Here is a 23,802-nt window from a genome sequence, read left to right as displayed (position 1 = left end):
TTTTTTGTTTGGGGTTTTTTGTAAGTAGTTAGCCGTCTTTTGGTATGACACACCACAAGTATACTGCTTCAAAAACTGAGTGTAAAGAACATGTTGATAGCCATTAACATCTACTTGTCTTATTTATAACTGCATATATATTTCCCTTCTAACGACTGCAATGGTGCCTATTCCTGCTGCTCAGGATAACAGTCTGTGCCAGTATGACAGACGGCAGCACGTAGCCCATGTGCGCCGTGGGAATTGACAGTTTGTGTCAGCTGTGTCTTCTACCTGTCGTCAATAAGCTGCCACTAACTCTCTTCCTCTTTCCCTGAGCAGGCTTGTTTTCCGTCCACTTGTATCTAAAGGCTCCTTGCTGGGTGACATACCTCTGTAATGCCAAGGAGCTCCAGAGCTATTTATCTCCATCTCTGCACCTTTTGGAATTAGTAACATCGCATTTCAATAGTGATTCCTCAATCAACAGTGGAGTGCTTGGACATCTGGCTGTAGCTGTGATACTTGTATATTCTTACATGTTGAAATAGCAGCAAGTAAATGAGGGAGTTGGTGAGTGATTGACTGAGTGTTGAATTTGTCAGGGAAGCACCATGTTTAGTCAGTGGTAAGACCTTCAGGCATACAAACTACAAACTACTACAGGAATGTAATATCAAATCTCCAAACAACTTGTAAATTAGTGAAGCTGAGCATGATCTAGGATGTACTGTCTAAATAACCTTAACAATGAGCTGGCTGCTAGATTGTCCTATGTCAGAATTTTACCTGTACTTTGGGAAGTGTACAAATTAAATATTCTCAATAAACTGCAATAGTCAATTTGCCAGCATTGATTTTTGTTCTGCAGCAGCAGAAAAACGTTGGTATGCCTCAGCCTGTGAGTGCTGACAATTTGATCTAACTAATTTCCAAATATTTGTTTGGCTCCAAGAAGTTTCAGAGTTGACCACACTTATCCTTTGGCAATAACGTGCAAAAACTGCAGCAATAAAATGCATTATCATTCACCGTTAATTGTTAAAGGAAGCTGCAGAGTTGGACGTGTTGTATTTTTAAGTAATATTCTATGAACTGCATCTTTAATAAACTCCAAAATTAATGGAACTGTTTTATTACAGTTTGAAAAAAATGTCCAGAATACCACCAACATCAGAGAGGTTAATTTTGTGAATGTGTGTTTCATCACAGTAAAATATGTTCCACCTAGTATAGCAGACATGACCACAAGATCAACCTGCAAACTGAGTTTGAATGTGGGTATCAAAATTTACATGTAACCAAAGTACTTTGGTTACATGTAATTATGTTACAAGTACAATGTAAAAAATTAAATTTAATGTAATCTGGTCAAAGAAAATGTATGTAATTAGTATACATTCATTGAGCATATTTTGTTAAGTATTTAGAGTTATTATTTTAAATAAATCAACCTTTTATTTTATACATCTCAGTCGCATTTTACTCAAACATTTTTAGTGTCAAACTTACTGATTCCTGTTTATGAGGGCAAAAATAATTTATTTGAGTGCTGGTCGCTTTCAGCCACTATCCGGCTTAGAGCTCAGTGACCCTGTCTGTAACTTTATGAAGTCTGCCACTTTATGCCTGAATTGCTGTGGTTTCTAAGCACTTCCACTTTGCAATAATACCAATTAAGATTGAAATATCTAGGATGAAAGAAATTTCACAAGCTGCCTTGTTGCAACAGTGGCATCCTACTACAATCCCACACATGAAATTCAATGAGCTCTTTAGATCAACCCATCCTTTCACAAATGTTTGTGAAGGCAATGTGAATAGCTAGGTGCTTGATTTTATACACATTGTACATTGTCCACAGTGTATTTGTAACTCCCCTTATGATGTATCTTGATCTGGTGGTATATTTCAATCAGCTTTGAATCCATCATGAAACAAACATTGCTTTACTCTGCTATGTATGGTAACCAGTAATTTACCTGAAGCCTGCTTCTCAGCTGCTGGTTAAACATTTAAACTGTGTGTCAAAAAAGTAATATAAAATCTTTAAATTGCCTGGTTTTGTCACTGTAGCTTCAGAATGATGATAAATTAAACTGAATTCTTCATTGTCTGTGGGCTCAAAAGTCAACTCCATATGACAGGAACACTGAAAGAGCTCAATTTTAAGTCTAGGCCCTCAGATTATACTAATTATACGCAATAACAGACTCAGTTCTTTGAAGGTTAAGCCTCATTAACTTCTCCGTGTAGGCACATGTAGCAGTAAAAGATCATCGGAAAACCCCTGGAAGAGTGTCAACATGTACAAATTCGGCTGTATCTACAAGTGGTATGTATTGTAAGTATTTCGGCATGCTGTACTTTCTGTAAATTATTCTGACTTCATGTTTTTTCCATTTTGTAAGTAGTTTTGTTAAAACCACTACTGTTTCTAGACCAAATTAAAATAATTTGTGCATGTATTGTTTATCCAAGATCCATTCATTCACCTGACAGTTGTTGTTGATCTACTTATCAACTTCAGCTTAGTAAATTGTGTGATTTTTAATGCAATTTTGTTAGGCCTTTTTTGTAAATGAAAAAAGACAAAAAGGTAATCTACTTGGTTTAACTTGAAACAAAGTTGAAACACACAACCCTAAATCCATCTGCTTCCTCGGTGCTGGTACAAAATTCATCTCAAAAACAAACACCTGTTTCAGAGATGCTCGCTCCCTCAGTTTTAAGCTTTATTATTGGAGAACAAACATGGTGTTTAATCGTTCATATTAGACATGATTTTGATAAACCCAAGATTTTAATGTATCTCAGTGCACTGGCTCAAAGGTCACTGCCTTCCACCTAACAGAGGAGTCATATAGTAAGAGAATGAGCCCTGTAAAGGAGACCAGAGATTTACTGTGTCTTCCTCATACCCATGCTTTGATGCCATAACATTTTATGATGTATTTTCAGCAATACTTTTTAAGCACATCTATCCCATAAGGCAGAGACATAATTCACTTATGGCTATAGCTGAGTCATAGCCTTTCAAAGCCTGATCTAAACCTGATTTGAATTGCTGACGCACACAAGAGCTCATCTACAGTGTTATAGAATAGTCCATACAGAACGGATTTAAACTGATTATTATGTTATGTATACCATTGTTATGGTATGGTAATGTTATTGTTGATAGTCGCATCATAACTGCACTATGCAAGTCAGTGTCAATTAAAACTCATATATTATACGCTAATTTTATTTCCATAATTCACTTATTATAAATGGGAAAATAATTTTGGTAGCTTCTGTGGATATTTTGTTATATTGTTATGGTTATATTTAACTTATGACTTATTATTTTTGATTTTTATTTAGATTTATTTATTTATCTAGACATATGTTGTGTTGCAAGGAAAATTAGCTAAAACTATTTATATTATACATGCAGAAGAAGAACATTCCCCACATTTTCCCACACTTAAGGTCATGAAAGTGTCTTGAAAAAATGATTATCGAAAAGAAAAAAAATGCTTACATATAGATTTAGCTAGGTGTCTTAACTTAGAAAGGAACCACTGCCACTTTTAGCCACTTCTAAATGTACATGAAACTCCCATTAAATGTGATAGAATAAAAGAAAATATCTAAAGATAAACTTTATTAGATAATTACAATTTATTGTTACTTAAAATGAATCAGAACATTTCCATATAAGGATGTAAGACAAAACACATTCATGTCTGATGCAGACAAGCAAATGCATGCAATATTTAGTTTCAGAAATGTTACACCGTAAAGAGTTTTGGCAGTGAGGCTGCTCTAATTAAGCTTAGATGTTTTGGTTCATAGTTCAAACTCACCCGTTTTTATTTGGAGAGCAGTAAGGGTTCAAACTTGTCCTCTGAGTGATGTGATTGGAGGACACTAAATCCTTGTTCTGTTAAGGCTCAAAGAAATATTGTGGATGAGAGAAAATATCTTGGCAAAAAGCATCAGTCAGAGATGCTCATGGGAAATTATTGTTTTTAAGTTAATAAGTTGTTTTACTCTTAGCTGAGTGAAAGGGGATTTTAGGGATTCAAATCAAAACAAACAAAATGTCCAAATGAACTAAAGTGCAAAGGAAGAATCCTTGGAAGGAAATCAGTTCTACACATGGTATGAGCAAAATAAAGTCCAGATGTAGTGAGCTGATTTTCTGCTTCAGCTGTGTTTATAGGCATGCAATAACTAACACAAACACACACACAAACTCTCAAAATGGCTTGTCAGGAATAAAAAATTATGAAGGAGCCCACAATTTCTTCATACTAATCAAGATAAATAACCTCTACTGTAGCAAATTGAACTCGCTCCATTTAATGCTTCTCTAATTTCTTATCTCAGCTGAGACATGGCATTAATACAAATTGTGAACACGAAGGTTTGGACCATATTTAAAAGCTTGATTGCAGCCACATGATTAATGGATTAATGTAGTAGAGTTGACAGATAGGAGCAGCTGTCATTTTAGCACCTTGACAGTCCATTTTAACTGAGTCTTGTGCACTTTTAGTATATTTACAATATAAAAAACATGTATAATAGCAATATAATAACTTTCATTAAATGTGCTACATTTCATAATAAAGTTTTATGTGTAATATGTACATTTTTTTCTACCTTACACACAAAAGACAGATTTTTCATTATATTATTAAATATATGTTTTCCTTTTCAATAATAAAATGTATAATTACAGTTAACAATGAACTCCTTTGCATGATGTCTCCCAGTTAGGGGATGTACTTTTCTCTAACCAACTACTGTTGCAACGTTGCTCCCCCTAGTGGACGTCCTTCTCTGCTGAATGAACAAGAAAACAGAAATTGTAAACAACTTATTTCACACAAGCAAGACTAGTCATATTTCTTGATGATGTTGTTGAATTTACTTTGAACATGTCTGCAAAGCTACAGGTTTCAACTTGGGCAACAAAAATTAATCACAGGAGACAAATCTCTCCCTTAATATCTCCAAATATTGAGCACATCTCAAAGAGCAATGCTGTAACTGATCATTAGGCAACACTCTCGGGTTAGGGCTCCCTTTGAAAACAGCCCAGTTAGCAAACAGAATGCTGATCCCTCTGTCACTGTGCTCTTCAACCATTAAACCGCCTTTCTTTATGAGTCCAGAGATGAGGTTTGGGTGCTAACAGAGCAGGACGCAGAAGGAGCAAGGGCCATAAAATCACTTGGCTTCCCATATCTCCATAAAGTCATATTTTTCATGCTTCACACAAAGTTACGTTCTATTTGCCCAGAAATGAGATATACCGACTCATAGAGATAGACTGTTAACTTCATTAACCATGAAATTGGATGCTTTGTTCATGTCTTTTAGGTGTTCTGTACTTTTTGAACTGTATTATGTGATACTGGCATTTAAAACACATTTTGAAAACTTAAAGAAGGCACAATTAATCATTTTGATTAATCTAAATGTTCTAAAACAAACATTTTATGGTGGTTGTGGGTGTTCCAAGAGCCCATGCAATAGTCTAACTTGTCAGGGCAGGGCAGAGCTCTGGGGTGGGTAAATCTACCTCCAGTACCCTGGGGATGTGGGATTACCCTGGGCCATTTGGCTGTTTCCAAACAGGTGAGGAGTCAGGTTAGACAAGACGGACTTTGTTGGGGTGTCCAGGGCTTAGTGGATATTACTTTAAAAGCAACTTGGTGGGTGTTCCCTTTGGCATCTCCCTGCCTCTCTGGGTTGTTTGTTTGTCAGTCATTAGAGATGGAGCATTTTGTGTGGGTAGTAGGTCTTAATCCAAGTGATAGTGATTATAGGGGCAGTCAATAGAAGCTAATTGTGTGCACTGCAGAGTTAATAACACAAACATAATCAGTCAGCTTTTAAACGATGAAGTAATTTTGTATTGTGCTGAAGGACTTTCCTTGCTGATTGCTAATGAATTAACATAGTATGAAAACTACTTCTGCGCCTTCTGTTAAAATATAATAATTTCTATGTACAAATGCAATGACCTTTGACTAGGGTGCGTATTCAAAGTCTTTAAATTGAATTGTTACTCGACCAAACTGTCAAGCATAAACCCTACCTTGACTGGGGACTTTGTGTGCCTTAATAAAGTCCTAATAACTGGGAAGCATTGTTTATTTTCTGTTACACTGGCCCTGGGGCCAAACAAATTTAAACCCACTGGCACTGTGGCTTTACCTCAAAGCCTCACATATCCGCTAAATACCATTGGAGATCTGAGACTTTTCCTCGACCGTCCCTTTCACTAATGTTTCTGGTGACCTGACTAGGCCTCCCTGGCACTAGTTTCATTTCCTAATAGTGGATCAGCTATGCTTTTTCTGTTAAACATAATAGAGTTCATTCTGCAGGGAGATTTGTTATTGGTTGCCGAGACGCTGTGCCGCTGATTCTTTTACTTGTTATCATTTGTTGCTTTACATGTAATGTTTGCAATTTAGGATTTGTAGCTTGTTTTGCTGTTACTTTTAGTATCCTGGTTAAGAGCAGACATTTAATGCTGAGAAATACAAGAGGAATATCTCTGAAATATCAATGTAAAGCTAGCGTTCTGTCAAAATAGAAATACATAAGCGCTTGAATAATAGACAAAGAATATTTTGATTAACAAGCTAAATTCAAGTAAACATGGCAATCTGGTCTTTTTTTGTTGTACTAACTCTTTAAAAAGTTCTGTGTATTTGCAGTGGCAAACAAATGTTTTAAAAAGATTTGATAGTATTAGCTTGGAGTATTTATAATGTGGATGTGTGGATCTGGGTTTTTGTAGATAAGCACATCACCACCTAGTGGAGCTTATTGTTTTTACAGCTACAGCAGATGCATTTCTGTCTCAAATAAAAGGCAGCCAATAGAATGAATGAAAAAAGAAAACCGCTAAATCATATTTTGTAGAAAATGTCAGGCCATGTATGTCACTTTATTACATCTCTGTATGTTGGGCATTTCAATGTAGATCTAAACATCCCATCCTATAATCGCTGACTGTCACTGATATCCATATCAAGGCCAGATTTTCCACGTTTGCTCAGAGAACATCCCTTTCAAGCAAATGTGTTTGCTCTTACACTCAAGACATGTGAGCTGAGGAATGAAATATCAAACAGGACAACTGTTTAATGGGATGCACGCATGCTCGCGCAGCCACACGGGCGCACACACACACACAGTTATGCATGCAAAAACAAAGCAAATGAATCTTCTGAGTTTACACTTGCAGACACTTCATACCTCAGTGTCCTTAATGATAATTAGTCCTCTATGATGCCCACCGAGTGATCAATGACTGTTCTGTGGGTTTTGCATGAATAATTTGTAAAGGAGAGAGTATGACAAAGAGATTGAGAGAAGCAGTAGCTGTGTCCTGTTGTGTTCTGGGACAGGGGAAGGCTAGATTACCCATGTGCCAGGGGAATCTAATGCAATTACGAGTGTTTGCTTACACCATGTGTCCTCTTCCGTCTGCGCAGCGGCATCGGGACTGCACCCGCCGCCATCCTCCCATTCAGCTCTCTTGTTTGTTTTCAGTATTTACGCCACCACAATTCCCTGCTCCTTCACCACCCCCTCCTCATTTGCCCCTGTTTTCAATATCACTAATTAAAGTAAACCAATAAGGTTGGGGGAGGGCAGAAAATAAGATTTGTTTGAAGACCAGATTGAACTCTACCGGCAACTCAGAAGTCAAAAGAGACATTGTGGGGGTTGTTGTTGGTGGTGTGTGTGTGTGTGTGTGTGTGTGTGTGTGTTTTGCTGGCAAAATATACATTATTTATAATGCAAGAAAGGAAGCCACAAAGGGAGAAAGGAGGTTTGTTTAAGAGATTAACATTGGCCTGCTTATTAGCTTTAGCACTCATTCCCAGTCATTTGCCTGTTCTCCCATGCCATCCACAATGGAGCCAGATTATTGATTAAAATCAACTTTTACATTTTAGTCTTAATTTGAGTCTCCAATAACGCTTCGCATTAATGTATCTGTACGTAGAGCAGTAGAGGTAGGAGATTGAAATGTTGCCCATTGTACTATATCAAGCCCTGGCTTGGCTGTCGATACCGTGGGACATGGATGACTTAAATATTTTGTGTATTAGCTCCAAGGATGATATTAAGTTAATCTGTCTATGCTCCCATTTGTTCTTTGAGATTTAAGAAATATAAGCAAACATGAAGCACACAGAGACTCCAGCTAAGATGAGGGCCGATTGAGAGACTTTTGGTAAAGAGAGGGAGCTGATCGCAGTGAACTGTTGGCTTTCTCAGTGTGAGGCTGTAAGAACACTGTCCATGTTCAAACCTCCCCGGTTAGGATTACATATTTGATGGTTAATCCTTTGCTTAAGTTTAAATCTGTGTGTCTTGCTGACAGCAAAGTTGACCTTACAATGTGAACCTTCTTAAAAACTAACTTCCCAGAGGCATACAAGATTTAATTCAAGATCACTAGGAAGAGATCACATTTACAAGCGATATGCAGTGAAAAACTGCGTCTACATGCAAGTCTGTGTTTTCAGTAGCAAGTCTTTACTTGCTAGCCTATTAATGAGGAAGAAAAAAACTTGCTGCAAGACCTACACTGTTAGTCTCTAACCCCTTCATTGAACAGCATTATTATCATGCCACTATAAATTTTGTTCCTGTTGCCCACATGCTAGAGTACTCTTACAGAAACTCTCGATATTAAAAAACTCCAAAAATCAATCTATTTATTCCTGCTAAACTGCAACCATTGATAGGTGATACAACTAACATTGTTCATCTCACTAAAGTGCATTACGCAAGCTTTGGGTCGTGACGTTCATCTGAATGTTACACGGCCATATAATTTACAATATAATAAAATAATATTGTATCTGCTTTTGAACACCATTTCTTACTGTCTTAAATGTATTATTCAAATATTGTCTGTGCCCTGCTTCATTACTGCTATAATATAAAGTATAATACAAAAAATAAAAGTTAAACTCTCTTAAGTCTCGAGGCATTAGTTTCCGGTTGCTTTAGCACTACATACATTTCTGTGTACATCGGTGAGATGGATTTATCTAAAACTGCTGAATCTGTTTGTCAGCTATGCAGACTCCTAAAGACACAAAACAAAGTGTCTTTATAATTTAGACTTCCAGGTACGTACATATTTAAATACACGTATATGTGAATTCAGCATTACTCAGTTGAATTGCTGCTGCCCACGTGTAATTGAAACTGTGGGATGGTTGAGTATGAGTAATCTAACCCAGCCACCTATAATGGATCATTTCAGGTTTCTTTTCTGTTCACCACAATTACTATCCAAAGAAAAGTGTATCAACTGTGTGTGTTTTTTGGGATTGGCCCAGTCTTTTTGTGGACAGGCAGTAAAAAAAGGAAGCGTGATCCGGGTGCCTCAATTTGGAACAATGGTGAGTTGTTGTGAGGAAAAGTGGAAAAACAGAATGATGTACTTCACTGTGGTGGTAGAGCAAGGTTAACTATGGCCAACCGCACTCATCTTGACTTTTCTTGTCTTACCACAACCTTGAAACTCCTATGAAGCAATGTTCAACTTGGGAGCCATCAGAGCCAGAATATTTTTCAAGGCCAAAAACAACGAGTGCTTGTCTACCACTAAAGTCAATTTATTTCACGTGATTTTTTTTTTTATCCTAATATTTTATCTCATCATATTCTTGGGAAAAGGTGAACAAAGTTCTTTTAAATAAACTGCAAAAAATGTTATAAAAATGTAACTCGCTTTAAAGGCATATTACTACAGCATATTGACCATTTTAAATTGTTCCATGTAGATACACAACCACTTATTTCATATCAATTATGTTCTTACAGTCACATAAATAAAACGTTCACAAACCCTCCCAGGAATTACCTCAGCCACATGAGGCTGTGGGAAACAAGGGAGAGGTAAACTGAGCAGGTTTGGAAGAAAGGTAAATCTCCAAGTACTTTCTTCATGCTTGTGAACTTCTCCAGGATTACCGGGTAAACACACAGGGTCTCAGAGAAATATTTCCCCTACCTCCATGCCATAACCACATCAAAATACTCTGTTGACTCAAAGTTAGCATACTAAAACAAAGAATAAGTGGCAGATGGGATAGGGCTGTGTTCAAGTCTGTCATGGATAAGTCCTATCAAGCCCACAGGGTCAGAAGTTATTCCACTGTTTTGGGGCACTACATTTAAGTCAAGTGACAGTGAGTCACGGGTAAGAGCATGAACACAAATTATGATTCTCTACTTTTGCCATGGTATCGAATTAATATATAATAAAAAATGTATCCTCAGAGTCTTTAATACTAGGTCATAAGAGCTATAAAAAGCTAGACTCAAACTACCCCAGAGTATGACTCCTTCCCATGCCTGTTGGTGATGTGCTGGGTGACCACTATGGGAGAGACTAAACAAAGGAGTGCCATGATAGCACCTTAGAGCTAATCTCTCAATTACTACTTTACTGCTGCTGTCAGACAAAACACAACAAAAGCTTAGACCTGTCACGCATGTATCTCTGTATGTGTGTGTTTGTGTGTCTCTTTGGTAATAGCCATGTGTGGTCTGCCTAATCCTGCTCTTTGTTGCAACTTAACTATTAAACAGTGTCACAGGTTATAAAACACAAACATATGGTCATGCATGGCTCAATAAGGGGTGCATGATAAAGTTCTTATTAGGGTTAAAGGTTTTGTATAACACTAATGCCGCTGAGAAATGTAACTATAGATTTTAATATTGTACGAGGAGCACAGAAAAATGTAATAGTCTTGTATATACTTTTGTTAGCCATGTCATATGTCTTTTGCTTTTAGAGTGCTGTTGCATGGAAAACATTACTATAACAACACTAGTATCTGAATCCATTTCAGTCACTTTATAATGCCAAATGCACTGTTATCAAGTCTTCAACACATGGCAGCCATAATTTCTAAAAATAAATGATAATACCTAGATAAAGTAGGCTTTTCACTTAAAAAACAACACACAATGCCGTGCCAGATATGTTACTGCACAGTTCACTAATGCAGCAGAAAACCAGTTGTCCTTCCACTACACTAAGTACCACATTGTGCTGTCCTCCAGTGAATCTGAGTATATTCCACTAACACAGCAGCTAAAGCTAACCGTGTCAGTGAAAGACCGGGAATGTCACAGGCAATGCCTGGCATTAGCCGTATAATGGCCAGGATTTGCTGATAAAACAGGGGCCTCACACTGGCAGTCTTTAGTGACTTAAGTGGGCCGTTCTTCCATAGCCTTGAGGCTATACAGTATATCTACATGGTCTCAGGTTTAGTTCTCACAGATATGGATATTGTAATTTCTTGACTGATCAATTTTAGTTTTACTTTTTTGATTTTCCAGTGACACGAAACAAGTGTGCAAGAGGTTTATGAGAACACAGTGATATCAGCATCGTATAGAACTGAAGCCCTGCAATGTCGCACTGCAAAAAGAACATATAAAGACTAATTAAAAGTAGTTAACACTGAATATTTGCAACACTGCGTTTGCCACTGAAACACATCAAAATATATTGTGTGTAGAATGGATATAATACAGAATGATTGCTTCTGTATGTTCACTGAATACATCATCAATGTCCTTAAGAAATGAAAAAATGGAAAAGTGAAACACTTCTAGAAAATGTATTTGTCATAGAATAAAATATCTCAACATTTTGTCAGACTTAATTGTTAGCCAGTGAAAAACAAATAAACCTGTCACTTTTCTTGTTTGATATGAATTCTCACTGTGTGACTGAAGCAGCCATAATGTGAAACGGGAACGAAAAACAGATAAAGCCAAATATAAATTAGATGTGTATTAAATTATTTCAGAATATCTAGTAAAAGAATAAATATTACTAAGAGTAGATGCATTGCGTTGCTGTATTGTGTAACCATGTTGCTGAAACTGACCCTTTTTTTCGTCTTTAATTGTTTTAGTTTTGTTATTTATTTATTCTCCTTAATGTGGCAGAGAAAGAAAAATATTAAAAATTAAAATTAAAAAAAACTTTTTTAAAGTAATGTCTTTTACTTTTTGAATATACATAAATGTAATCATAAAAATGCATACAGCTTGATTCCAGGTAGCAGGAATGTGAAAATGATGGGGTGAAACAGCTAAACATCGGCTGCTGCTTTCAGCGAATCTCATCGAGTCAATGCCACTCCACAAGACAAATAATATTCAACCGCGTCCTTCTATTTCCATTACTAATTCTTTTGTGTTCAGAGAAACCTTTTCCATATGACATGAAATAACAAACAAAGACCAATATAGCATATTCTTTTTTAAACCCACATAGACTGTTTTCTGCCTACTATTCTTATATTCTTAGCATATATAATGTGCCATCATCCTGTCACACAGGAATATAGCTTAATAAATATGAGGAAATCCCTTGATCCCACTCTAAATGTTGTGAAAAGGCAAGGCAGCATGTTTTGATTTTTTTCCAGACATACCTTTATTTGTGCCATGGCATTTACCTCAAGTATCGTGTCTAAAAGTCTCAGGAAAGTAATGATACCAAGAGAAAACGAAAAGAAAATCAACAGAGGGGGGAAAAAACATGTAAATATCAGGGTTGGTATCTCTTATCACTATTCAACTCCATGCTCCTTCATGCTAAAAGGTTGTATCCAAGAAATATCTGCAGAAAAGCTGTACAGATGAGTGAAAAATATGACGAGATGGACAGTTAAGGCTTTTCAAATGCATACAGTGCTGAGGTTGTAATTCAGATAACATGTCCTCCCTGTGTTGGTGCACAATGCTGTGACAATTCCAGAGGTTACAAGGATCAAAAACAAAGAGGGGAAAAAAGAGGTGGGAGACTTACGGTCGTCACTTTGGATAGTTTTCCCATGGATGAGGCAGATATTTGGACACATGTCCGCAAGAAAGCCTTATAAATCTGTGAGCATGTCCAACATTTATAGATGACAGTGCCCAGTCACATAACCACCTGTCAAAACTTGTCTTCCTATTTCTTTTGATCTTCCCCTCTTATCTCCTTCTACTGCAGCATTATGTGCATTATTATGTGTTCTATTTCTCGACAACATTCTCTACTTTGAGGGTTTTTTAGTAACAGAAGGTGACCTAAATTGTATAATCTGTGATTGATAGCATACAGGCAGAGGAGAAGGAAAGGAAGGAAGAGCACCAATTTATTTTCCATTTTAAATAAAGATGGAAAAGTGAGGTAAGTGCCAAGGGTATTCATCTGATCTGAATGGAACTTCAATAAAACAAATTCCTTCGGCAGCTATTTCAGCTCTTCACTGGGAGGCATTCCCCAAACAACCTTTTGTCTTCTGTCCTGACAGCCCACAACTGTTATTCTAGCCCTTCTCTGTGACTCCCATTTAAATCAATATATAATATTACCAAGGACGAAATTTGGTAAGCCTGACCACATGAAGCAGATGCTTCTTCATGGTTTATGACAGATTCAGCTACTTGGTTCCTGTGTCTTTTAGAGCACCTTCTATACAAGGGTATTTAATTACAACTATTGCTGTACATTGATATCTGGATTAGAATGACCATCGTTGCAGCTTCCAAGCATGACAAAAAAAAAATTGCCCTGATGTTCCTGCAGATGCTGTATATTTATAAATTACAACCAATTTACAAAAAAAAAAAGAAGTAAACATTTTTGTGTGATGGATCATGATAAACAAAAACAATAATCTCAGAAATCCACATGAATAAATCATTCTTTGCACACTGAAAACCTGTTTTTATTGAGATGATGCCTTTAGTGGACCTAAACATCAAAGCTTTTACACGACTGCCATCTAGTGGCAGATGGTGGCATGTCATTTCCTACAAAGCCGAGCATGGAAAATATTGTAATTGTCAAACTAACACAAAAATGACAAAAACAATGCAAAATGTTATAAAAGTGACAGAATACTTCATTTTATGAGCAGACATTAAAGGTTTATCCTTTGTTTAAGAATCTTGAAGGCTGACGACAGTGCGGATGCTAAGAAAATAAAAAGAAGAAGATGAATTAATATCGAAGTTTCAATTCCCAACAGAACCAAAACATCCATCCTACAATAGAATTGCAATGTTTATACAATTAATCAATCCAGTGGACATTACTACAAACATTATCCATTTTTTTAAGCCACAAGTCACTGTTCTAGCTTAATCAATGTGAATATTTGGATGTTTTAAGGTCTCAAGGTAATCAAATACTTAATCAATAGAAATATTAAGGACACACTATACCAAATAGTATTTAAATTTTAATGTCCTGGGAAATAAGTTTCTGAAATTATTTCTAAAGATCAATCAAATTGAATCTAGTGATTTGTTTAACCAAACAGAACATGTTAGACAGACGTTAATGATTTGAAAATACTTTTCTTACATACACAATTTTGTCCCTATATAGCAATTCAGCCCCAATATTTATGGCTAAGTAGACTTTTTCGTTGTTGTTTATGTACACATATGAAAGGTCTCACCTTTTACCACTTTTTAAAAGGTCAAAGGCCTTATTGATTTGAACCAGCGGGAGCTTCTCCGTAATAAACTCATCCAGTTTCAACTTGTGATTCATGTAGTCATCCACCAGTTTAGGCACATCCTTCACACTCTTCCACCCTTTAGAAAAAGTTAACAAGCTCAATTTGTAAACATGTTTTCATGTAATATGAATTGCATTGTTGTGAGACCGTCCTGTGGACACATTCACAGCCAGTTCAGTGCACATCAGATGTGAGTTTGATGTGCTCATAGTACATGAAACATATGTAAATGTGTTGTTACAAACTGTAAAAGTGATTATATAGTTTATGTAGGATATACCTAACTGTCTGTTCTCACTGAACTTCTTCTTATATACGTTTTGAACTCAGGAACCAAAAACTGATGGGTATTTTGACAGAAATTTAGACGATTCATCGATTGTTTAATTTGTTAACTGAGCACAACTCAAGACTTTTTACAGATTCTATTTTTTGGGGTTATTCTTTGAGTTATTAAATTGTACTTCAATAATATTTAGGTTCAGGAATGTTGATCAGAGAAAACAAGCAATGATTGTTTTTAATGCTTTACCTAAAAAAATTACAAAATAAAATTCTAATGCCAAAGCATTTGTAATATAATTTTTAACACATTTTAAATATTAATAATCCAACAGTAAGGTTTTTTACTCCAATATAACATTCGATTTTGCACTGAAGGGCAACATTAGGGACAGTTTTTCAGGATGATACACTCAATTTTATGTTCATCACTCAATTCCACAATTACACCAGTTACCATAAACCTGTTGATGCGTTATGAAATGCTGTTAAATAATCTAATATGTATGGTAATTTTTTTTTACTTCACCTCCAAAATAAGTGCCCTTTAAGGTACGTCCCATGAGAAGCTTTTCAACTGAAATGCTCATTACTTCTGTCTCTGTCCATCCAGCAATGACGCAAGTACCCCAGGCATCTCTTGTGGACTCAAATGCAGCATTCTAGGGTGACAGAAGCAGTTGCTTAGCTAATTATCATTTTGTATTTGTATCATTATAGAACTGTTTCACTTGTGTCACTTTTGCAAAAGAGATCAAATCTAGGTTAACAAGGAAGACATTGTACAGTGTATTCCAATTATAGTCACAAGACTTAATTTGCATTGAACAATCGCACGCCAAATTTCAAATGAGGCACCCACCATGATAGCTGGACTTCCAACACACTCTAGCGCATAGTCCACACCTCCACCTGTCTTCTCCACCACAACCTCTTGGATAGGCTTGCTGTAATCTCTTGGGTTTATGCAGTCTGTCGCTCCAAACTGTCGGGCTTTCTCAAACTTGTCAGGGTTGATGTCAACCCCGATGATCCTTCTCGCCATGGCAACTTTGCAACCCATGACAGCAGCCAGCCCGACAGCTCCAAGCCCAAAAACGGCACACGAGGAATCTTTTTCAACCTGAACGCACAAAAGTTGGAAGCCAGTCAACTAACAATTCTTAAAGATCATTTCAGCATTTTCACAGATAGTTTTTACAGTAAATATAACATTTAGAGTACATTCCTTTAAACGCATACATGAGATATTATCAGGTCTGTGAATCTTGATTAAAGTTATGTCTAAATAAATAACGCATGCAAGGATTTCCACTCATTTTTAGTTGGTTTCTTTTTAGTAAATGAGTACAAAAGTGTCCTGATTTTGTCATTTTGTCATTTTATTTATGTGTGTGTGGACCTACTTTTGGCTGCTCCCTTATTCACAAAGGGTCACCTCAGTGACTTTGGCAATTTTTAAAAGCAGATTTCTTTCCACATGCAGCCAAAACAGGAACATTTATTTCACATGTTATACAAATGTGTAAACAATTGCACTACTTTGCATTATTTGAATTTGTATAAAGTAACAAATTAAAGTAGTTGACATGTACACCTTATCCTGAAAACTTAGAGGCACTCATGCCATTTCTGCCATCTAGTGTTGATATTAAATGACTACAGTCTTGCAGCATATTGTAAGACAGAAAACTTCCAAATACAAATATCACTAATTTTTCCTTTTTTTTGGTTAAAATATGCTTGGCTGTTTATATATTGTCATGTTTATCAATATATCTTTTCAAATTTGTTGCTTCGTCACATCTGTTCTAAGAGTATTAGTTTGAACCTTTAGAGTTCAGTTTTCTAACCTTGCCTGCATTAATAGCAGCTCCATAACCCGTGGAGACACCACATCCAAGCAGACAGACTTTGTCTAGCGGTGCATCGCTTCTTATCTTTGCAACCGAGGTGTCGGGGACCACAGTGTATTGAGAGAAAGAACTGACTCCAAGGAACTGGTAAACCTGCTGTCCCTTGCAAGATATCCTGCTAGTCCCATCAGCCAAAACTCCAGCTTGCATATTTGTCCTAAAAACCACAAAGAACAGTATTTACGTGAACACATTTTAAGTAATAGAGTAAACGTGGTTGTCTCAAAAATGGGGAAATAAAATCACCAGTTTTTCTTGCAATGATTTGTTTTTGGACTTAGACAGCGTTCACATTCCCCACAGTATGGCAGAAAAAGAGGAATAACTTTGTCCCCTGCGAAAACAGCAAAACAATTATGTAAGTCTGAGAAGAAAAAAAAGAGAAATAAGACAAATGTCATCTGACTGGTTGTGGCGCACTTTACCCGGGGAGAATCTGGTGACTTCTGGGCCAGTGCTCTCCACTATGCCAGCTGCCTCGTGACCAAGTACCAAAGGGAATGGTCTGAATTTCATCCCTTTTCCAGTCTCAAACAGGTATTCCCAGTCTGTGTGGCACACACCTGTGGCAACAACCTGTACAAGCCAAATGATGTGACAGTTTTAGGAAGTGGAAGTGTCTGTGGTTAACAGTCACACTAACAGGAAATTAGATTAATCATATGCAAATCATATGTATTGTCATATTGCTGACAAATTTGAGCTGTGCCCAACCTTAATTCGGACTTCATGAGCTTTAGGTGGTGCCACCTCCACTTCTTCAATACAAAGAGGCTTCCTGGGCTCCCACGCAACAGCTGCCTTGCATGTGATCACCTAAAGGGGAAAAAACCCCAAAACAAAACAAACAAGTTTGCAAGGATGAGTGACTGTGTTTGGGCGCTGTTACAGATGGAAACAAACAACGAACACTCTCCATGACAGAAAACTTTCGAATGAAAAGCAGAACCCCCAAAAAGCAGCAGTAGCTGTTTATAAGACAAACAGTAAAAAAGAAAAAAAAAGCTTAAAAACAACTTTTTTCTTACCTTTCCAACTGTTGCCATTGTTGACAGATGCTGTCTTCATATAAAACAGCCTGTATTTAAACAAAATAATTTAAATAAAGGAATAATTAAATCTTCACTTATCACCAAAACAGCTGCGAGTTACATTATATCAACATTTGAGTGGGTAAGGTTGAACTGACCGAGTCAAACAGCAGACAGGTTGCACCCTCTTCTAATTCTAGTTTTTCTTCAATGGTTTAGCTCTGTCAGCGCATTTACGACACTTTCCGAGACTGCCCGGTGCCTTTACGGCACGTTACGGTCACACGTGTTGTAGTCGCATGGAATTTCGGCAGGGCGGTCTGAAGTCTAGCCACTCGGTCAAATTTGTGAGTAATTTTCTTTGTTTGTGCAAAAACAGTGTTGCGCACTTTTTCGGTGTGTATGTTTTTAAACGACTACGTATCGTGTTGGTTTATGTTAGAAAAAACAGATGAATTTTCGTACTTTGAATGACTGAGTAATGCTAACGTGAGCTAACGACTTCAGCTAGCATAAGAAAGAGCTTCCAAGTCGGCATAGTTTGCCTGAATCATGGGCAGGCTAATTCATTCATAAGTGTTTAGCTTCAAGCATGAAATCACGTGAGCTGTGTCGTCTTTGTGTTTTCGTTATTTCTTATTACAGAGCATTTGAGGAAAATGTCGTTCAGAGGAGGAGGAGGACGAGGTGGTGGCGGATTTGGACGAGGTGGAGGAGGATACGGTGGAGGCAGAGGTGGTGGAGGATTTGGACGAGGTGGAGGAGGATACGGTGGAGGCAGAGGTGGTGGAGGATTTGGACGGGGTGGTGGAAGAGGGGGTTTCAACAGACAGCAAGACTATGGACCTCCTGAATATGTTGTTGGTAAGCCCAGTTCTAACAAAACGCTAAACCGAGTGCTTCTTTATACACATGTGAAGCTAAACTTTTACCACAGCTTCGCGTGAGTTCTCAGCCATTGAGATACAAGTAAACAGTCTTGATGTTGCCAAAACACTGACTCTGTAATATTACCATTACACAGTTATGGAGAAATGGTGTGGATGAGTAGGCTGTGAGAATTTTGTCATCATCAAAGATGGAGACTATCCAAGGATGTGGAAAACAAGACTTGTCCTGTTGCCTGTCTTCTGTCTCTTCTTTTCTATGTTTGCTGAAAAGTATTGCTGAACTAGTCTGTGCAGTCACAAAAACAAACAAAAAGAACAGGCAGGCATGCAGATGTCCACGCACACCATCTTGCTTGAATCTATGTAAAGCCCATGTAACATATGTAAGATGACATTATCAAGCCAGCATTTACTGTGTTAATTACTTTGTGGTAGAGTCCTGGCAGTTTACATGCGGTGCCAGTCACGATAGAAACAAACAAAAATACCAGAAAGTTTTTTTTTCCCCCTTCTGGGTTGCCACTCTATGCTTTGTCATTTTTATAATTGTTCCTCTAGTTTTTCCACATCTTTGTACATTACCCTAGTGTCCATTCCAATAGTTTTGGCAATCTCCCTCCAGGAATTTGCTGCCGATTGTGAGTCCGTATTATGGTTTCTATTCCTTTAACAGATCCTTACATTGTTATTCTGTCATTGACAAATTCTAGCACTGCATCAAAAAAGTAGCCAGAAATGCATAGGAGAAATCAAAGGTATTCAACAGGCCATTCACGGTTGTAGTGGGCAGTGTTGATGTGACATGTAATTAAGTTTCTGGGGAGGTGCATGTCAGTTTATGAGGGTAGGTTGCATTATAGGGTTTCTCAGTGTCTGCGGCTATGTACATTGCCCACTGAAGCATACGTTTCCAGTCAGTGTTAGCAGGCAACTCTAAAACAACGGTGGACCTTTGGGTGTGTGTGAATGGTGAACTTCAGTAGATATTCTATGTGACGAGAGTATGAAATTAATACACCGTGTGTCACCTACATGAGGTATTCAAGATCCAGTTCATGTTAATTAACTTTAACTACATGTTTCCAAATTGTCCCAAAAACACCAGAAAACCAAAAAGATGTTATATAATATTAGTAATAGTAGTGGTGATAGTAGTAGTAACAATAGTAATAATGAGCAATATGTAAGTGTTTAAATGCAAACTGCATTACAGACAATCTTTTATATATTTAATGATCATCCCACAAAATGTGAATATGACATGCTGTACCAGGAGTTAGGGTGCATGGAATATATTTTTAAGTCCACATTGTAATATTGTTAAAGATGTATCTGTGTTTCTACTCATTGGGCTGTTCAAAAACAATTTTTTTCCAACTTATTTGAACTTTGTTTTTATATGTTTATATTCTAGTGCCTCAAAGTCTCTGTTTTAGCATATATTCTGGGTCACTTCCTTTAACCCCCATTTATTCCCTCGGCCTCCAAAGAATTTCAGACTTACAGAAACCTTGTGCTGGATGCCCATAAAGTGAACTGCAGAGCAGTCAAGCATATGCTGACGTATTATAACCAGACAGAAATTTAAATTGGGTGTCAGTCATGGTATTGCACGTCTTAAACTTTAACTGTGTTTCATTGTCTTCACAGCAGTGGGAGAGTTCATGCATCCATGTGAAGATGACATTGTCTGCAAGTGCACAACAGAGGAAAACAAGGTTCCCTATTTCAATGCCCCAGTGTACTTGGAAAACAAGGAGCAGATTGGAAAAGTCGATGAGATATTTGGCCAACTCAGAGACTTTGTATCCTTTCTATTGTCTTTGTTTTTCTCTAAACCTTTGATTAAGTAGGGGATCTGTTTGACATTGTCAGTGTTCTTGTTGCTTCCTTAACCCACCTTTGCAGTATTTCTCAGTAAAACTTTCTGAAAATATGAAGGCATCTTCATTCAAGAAACTACAAAAGGTACCAAAAATGTCTCACTAAACTTTTCTAGTGACTAATTTAATATCTTAGATTTCTAACCAAAATGTTGTCTTTTAGTTTTATATAGATCCGATGAAGCTACTACCACTGCAGAGATTCCTCCCGAGGCCACCAGGAGAAAAGGGGCCTCCAAGAGGAGGCAGAGGTGGAGGAAGGGGTGGTGGTCGTGGAGGTAAGATGGCATTCTCATTTTAATTTAATCTTCTGGCTACGTGTTTAGAATATATAACAAAACAGACATTTTTGTTTTTCTTTAGGAATTCTGCTCAGTTTTTGCTCAGTATTTACTTTTGTAGATTGAAAATGGAAAAAGCCTAATGCATGCAAGAGTAGTTTGATTAATTTTACTTTCTTTTTGTCTCAGGTGGTTTTCGAGGAGGCAGAGGTGGAGGTGGCCGTGGTGGAGGAGGAGGCCGTGGTGGAGGAGGAGGCCGTGGTGGAGGAGGCTTCAGAGGAAGAGGAGGTGGCGGTGGTGGACGTGGATTCAGAGGTTGGCAGGTTTTCTATCGTCTTACAATGTTTTGGTTATTTTCCCTGATGTGACACATGGTTTATTATGTCTGAACTTTGTTGATCTTTTGTTTTCTTATAGGTGGGAGATGATCTGACTCTGATGGTTCATTGTGACCATCACATCCTTATGGTCACTCTCGCAGCTAAAAGGTTATGATCTGTGTCAGATCCTGGCCTGTTGGACTCATATGAAGATTGTCTCTATTTGTAGAGTTGATTTTCCTGTTCTATTTTAATTTTTTTTTTTACCAGTTTTAGAAGATTGCTGGATCTTCAAGATTTGTATTTAAAATGTATTCTTGTAGCTGGAACCTTTTTGAGTCATTTGTGGGGATTATTGTATATTTGTGAGAAGAATGACAGGCGTTCGAACGTATTCACAAACCTCCATGTCCAAATGTCTTCATGTGCAGGATGTCAGACGTGTTTTCAGCTAAAAACATTGGTAGTTTGTAATATAAAGAGTTACCATTGCAATCAAATGCCTCAATTAAAAAATGTGCTTTGTAATTGTGTGGCTGTTTCTTTATCATTCAGCAGTTTTATCCACATAGAAATTAAAAGAAAAGAAACAAAAAAAACCAGGCACAACTATGTTTTTACTTACTTTGGGCATCTCCTTGCTTATAAGTCACCTAAAAATATGCTCTATTTAACTCAAGTTACAAACCAGTGGAGGTTATGTTTCAAAACCCCTTTAAATTAAGGCTGAGAGAATCCTTCTGCTCATACTGGGTTCCTTGTAATGGCAAGAAGACGTATCTCTTGTCCTGCATGAGTAGGACTGGATGACTTGTGACTTGGGGACAGTTTTGTCAGTTCTTTTTATAAGACTGAAGTGGGAAACTCAAAAGAGGAAGTGATCGATATCATGTTCTTTTGACTTGTTTTGAATGCACTGAGTGACAAAAACAAACGTGTCTTATTCATTGATGTGTTATGGGCTTAGTCTGTGGTTTCTGTTTGGCATGCTTTTAAAAAGCAAAAATATACTTAAAACGATGCAGGTGACGGTTTCACGAGATTGAGGCTGGACCATCTGGCTTGTCCATACTTGCGCAGCACATTGAGGTAGTGCACTTTTATAAATATCTGGGTGTCCCACTGGATGAGAAGTTCTACTGGTCACTGAACACTGATGCTCTACACGAAGGCACAGAGCCAGCTGGTGGGCAAGCCAACTGTGCTTGGCAGGAGGCTGGACACTTAAGACTGTGGTTGTGAGGGATACATTGAACAAAATGAAAGCTATAATGGACAACAGCAGACACCCGCTCCACAGCCTCCTGACTGGGCAGAGGAGCAGCAGTGGCATACTGCTGCAGATCTGAGTGGTTCAGGAGGCCCTTTGTCCTCACTGCTAGTTTAACTGGCAGTTTTTTTAACTGGTGAAAGAAGTTTTCTTAGTTGTTTTTTTTCCCACACTGTAGTAGGATTCTTCTTTCCTTCTGATTTTTGCAGGTAAAAAAATCAATAACTGAAACTCACATTTTTATATCTTTCTTATATGAGTCTGGCATGTTACAAAAGCCAACTCAGCTTGTTCAGTGTGAATCTTGTTTCCTGTATCTGGGCACAGTGTGTTGATCTATGTCTCAGACTAAACCCTGTGAGTTTCTCAGTGTAACAGAGTAACAGCTGGACAGCATTCAATCAACCCTGGGTTCTGGATGAATCAAACCTAAACAACCGAGCCTAAATAAGGACTAAAAGCAATTCTAATAAATTATTTTATTTTATTTTTTTTTTAAAAAGGTGCAAAATGAATAATAAAGGTGCTAAATTGAAAACAACACCAATGAAGTAATTATTCATATAGTGCTGAAACAAATGGTTTGTGACTCTGACTTTTAGATTTATATTGAGGCTTAAAAGCAGATTTGGAAGAGTGTGCTGTACTTTGAAACAAGCTTCAACATATCAAAGATAATTTCCTTATCTAGCTTTTTTTTTTTATCCTAACATCATCAACATTATTTACATGAAGGAGGTGCTGCTGGCAGTATCTCACCAATCAGAAACAAGGACAAGACTACTGGAAGTAGAGTGACTGATTTTAAAAAGGAAACTCTGATATTAGGAAAATATGACGAGGTTAAACACAGAATACAGACTGAAAACACCAGAGTGTGTACGGTATGTGAGGAAATTTAGAGTCTGGTAGGGAGGTCAGCTGTGTAAGGTTGGCATTTAGGCATTATATATATATATATATATATATATATATATATATATATATATATATTTTTTTTTTTTTTTTTTTTTAATATTTGTATGACAGGTCTATCATAAGTGAATTTGATAGCTTATAATTGTTATTCCAAATTAAATTTTAGATGTGTGTGAAACAGTATTTCAGCTGCATGCCTGGTGCTGCTTAACTGCCATAAGTGAGTGAAAATGAAATATAAAAACAGAATTCAAAACACAAATTGCATTGTAATCCTGCTCACTCTTTAAAGACACCTGAAGCATGTTTGGTCAAGAACATCATTTATTATTGATGTTGACTGGCACCGTTAACAATTGTCTAGTTTAACACGAAGTACTAAGATGTTCAAGTTCAGAGTTAGTACTTATTCCAACTGTACAAATATATCAGTAAACTTTT

The 23,802-nt window shown here is 37.1% G+C and overlaps 2 protein-coding genes across 2 annotated transcripts; one reads left to right on the top strand and one right to left on the bottom strand.

Moving 5' to 3' along the window:
- Positions 1 to 13,695: 13,695 nt before the first annotated feature.
- Positions 13,696 to 18,047, bottom strand: LOC309687225 (alcohol dehydrogenase class-3-like). Its single transcript, XM_082502033.1, has 10 exons — positions 17,958 to 18,047; positions 17,797 to 17,846; positions 17,483 to 17,584; positions 17,194 to 17,344; positions 17,015 to 17,102; positions 16,706 to 16,925; positions 15,715 to 15,975; positions 15,382 to 15,514; positions 14,508 to 14,646; positions 13,696 to 14,017 (listed from the first exon to the last, which is right to left on the bottom strand). The coding sequence occupies exons 2-10, from the start codon at positions 17,812 to 17,814 to the stop codon at positions 13,984 to 13,986; spliced, it is 1,146 nt and encodes a 381-aa protein (XP_082358159.1). The 5' UTR covers positions 17,815 to 17,846; positions 17,958 to 18,047; the 3' UTR covers positions 13,696 to 13,983.
- An 8-nt stretch (positions 18,048 to 18,055) lies between these two features.
- On the top strand, positions 18,056 to 21,701 carry gar1 (GAR1 homolog, ribonucleoprotein). The gene is made up of 7 exons (XM_082502044.1): positions 18,056 to 18,146; positions 18,445 to 18,663; positions 20,340 to 20,494; positions 20,598 to 20,657; positions 20,736 to 20,850; positions 21,043 to 21,168; positions 21,271 to 21,701. The coding sequence occupies exons 2-7, from the start codon at positions 18,459 to 18,461 to the stop codon at positions 21,279 to 21,281; spliced, it is 672 nt and encodes a 223-aa protein (XP_082358170.1). The 5' UTR covers positions 18,056 to 18,146; positions 18,445 to 18,458; the 3' UTR covers positions 21,282 to 21,701.
- Positions 21,702 to 23,802: the final 2,101 nt, after the last annotated feature.

The sequence above is a fragment of the Aulonocara stuartgranti genome (genome assembly GCF_965226115.1).
Source record: "Aulonocara stuartgranti genome assembly, chromosome: 2".
Lineage (NCBI taxonomy): Eukaryota > Metazoa > Chordata > Actinopteri > Cichliformes > Cichlidae > Aulonocara > Aulonocara stuartgranti.
The sequence above is the reverse complement of the archived record's forward strand: the minus strand, read 5'-3'. Positions and strand labels throughout refer to the sequence as shown.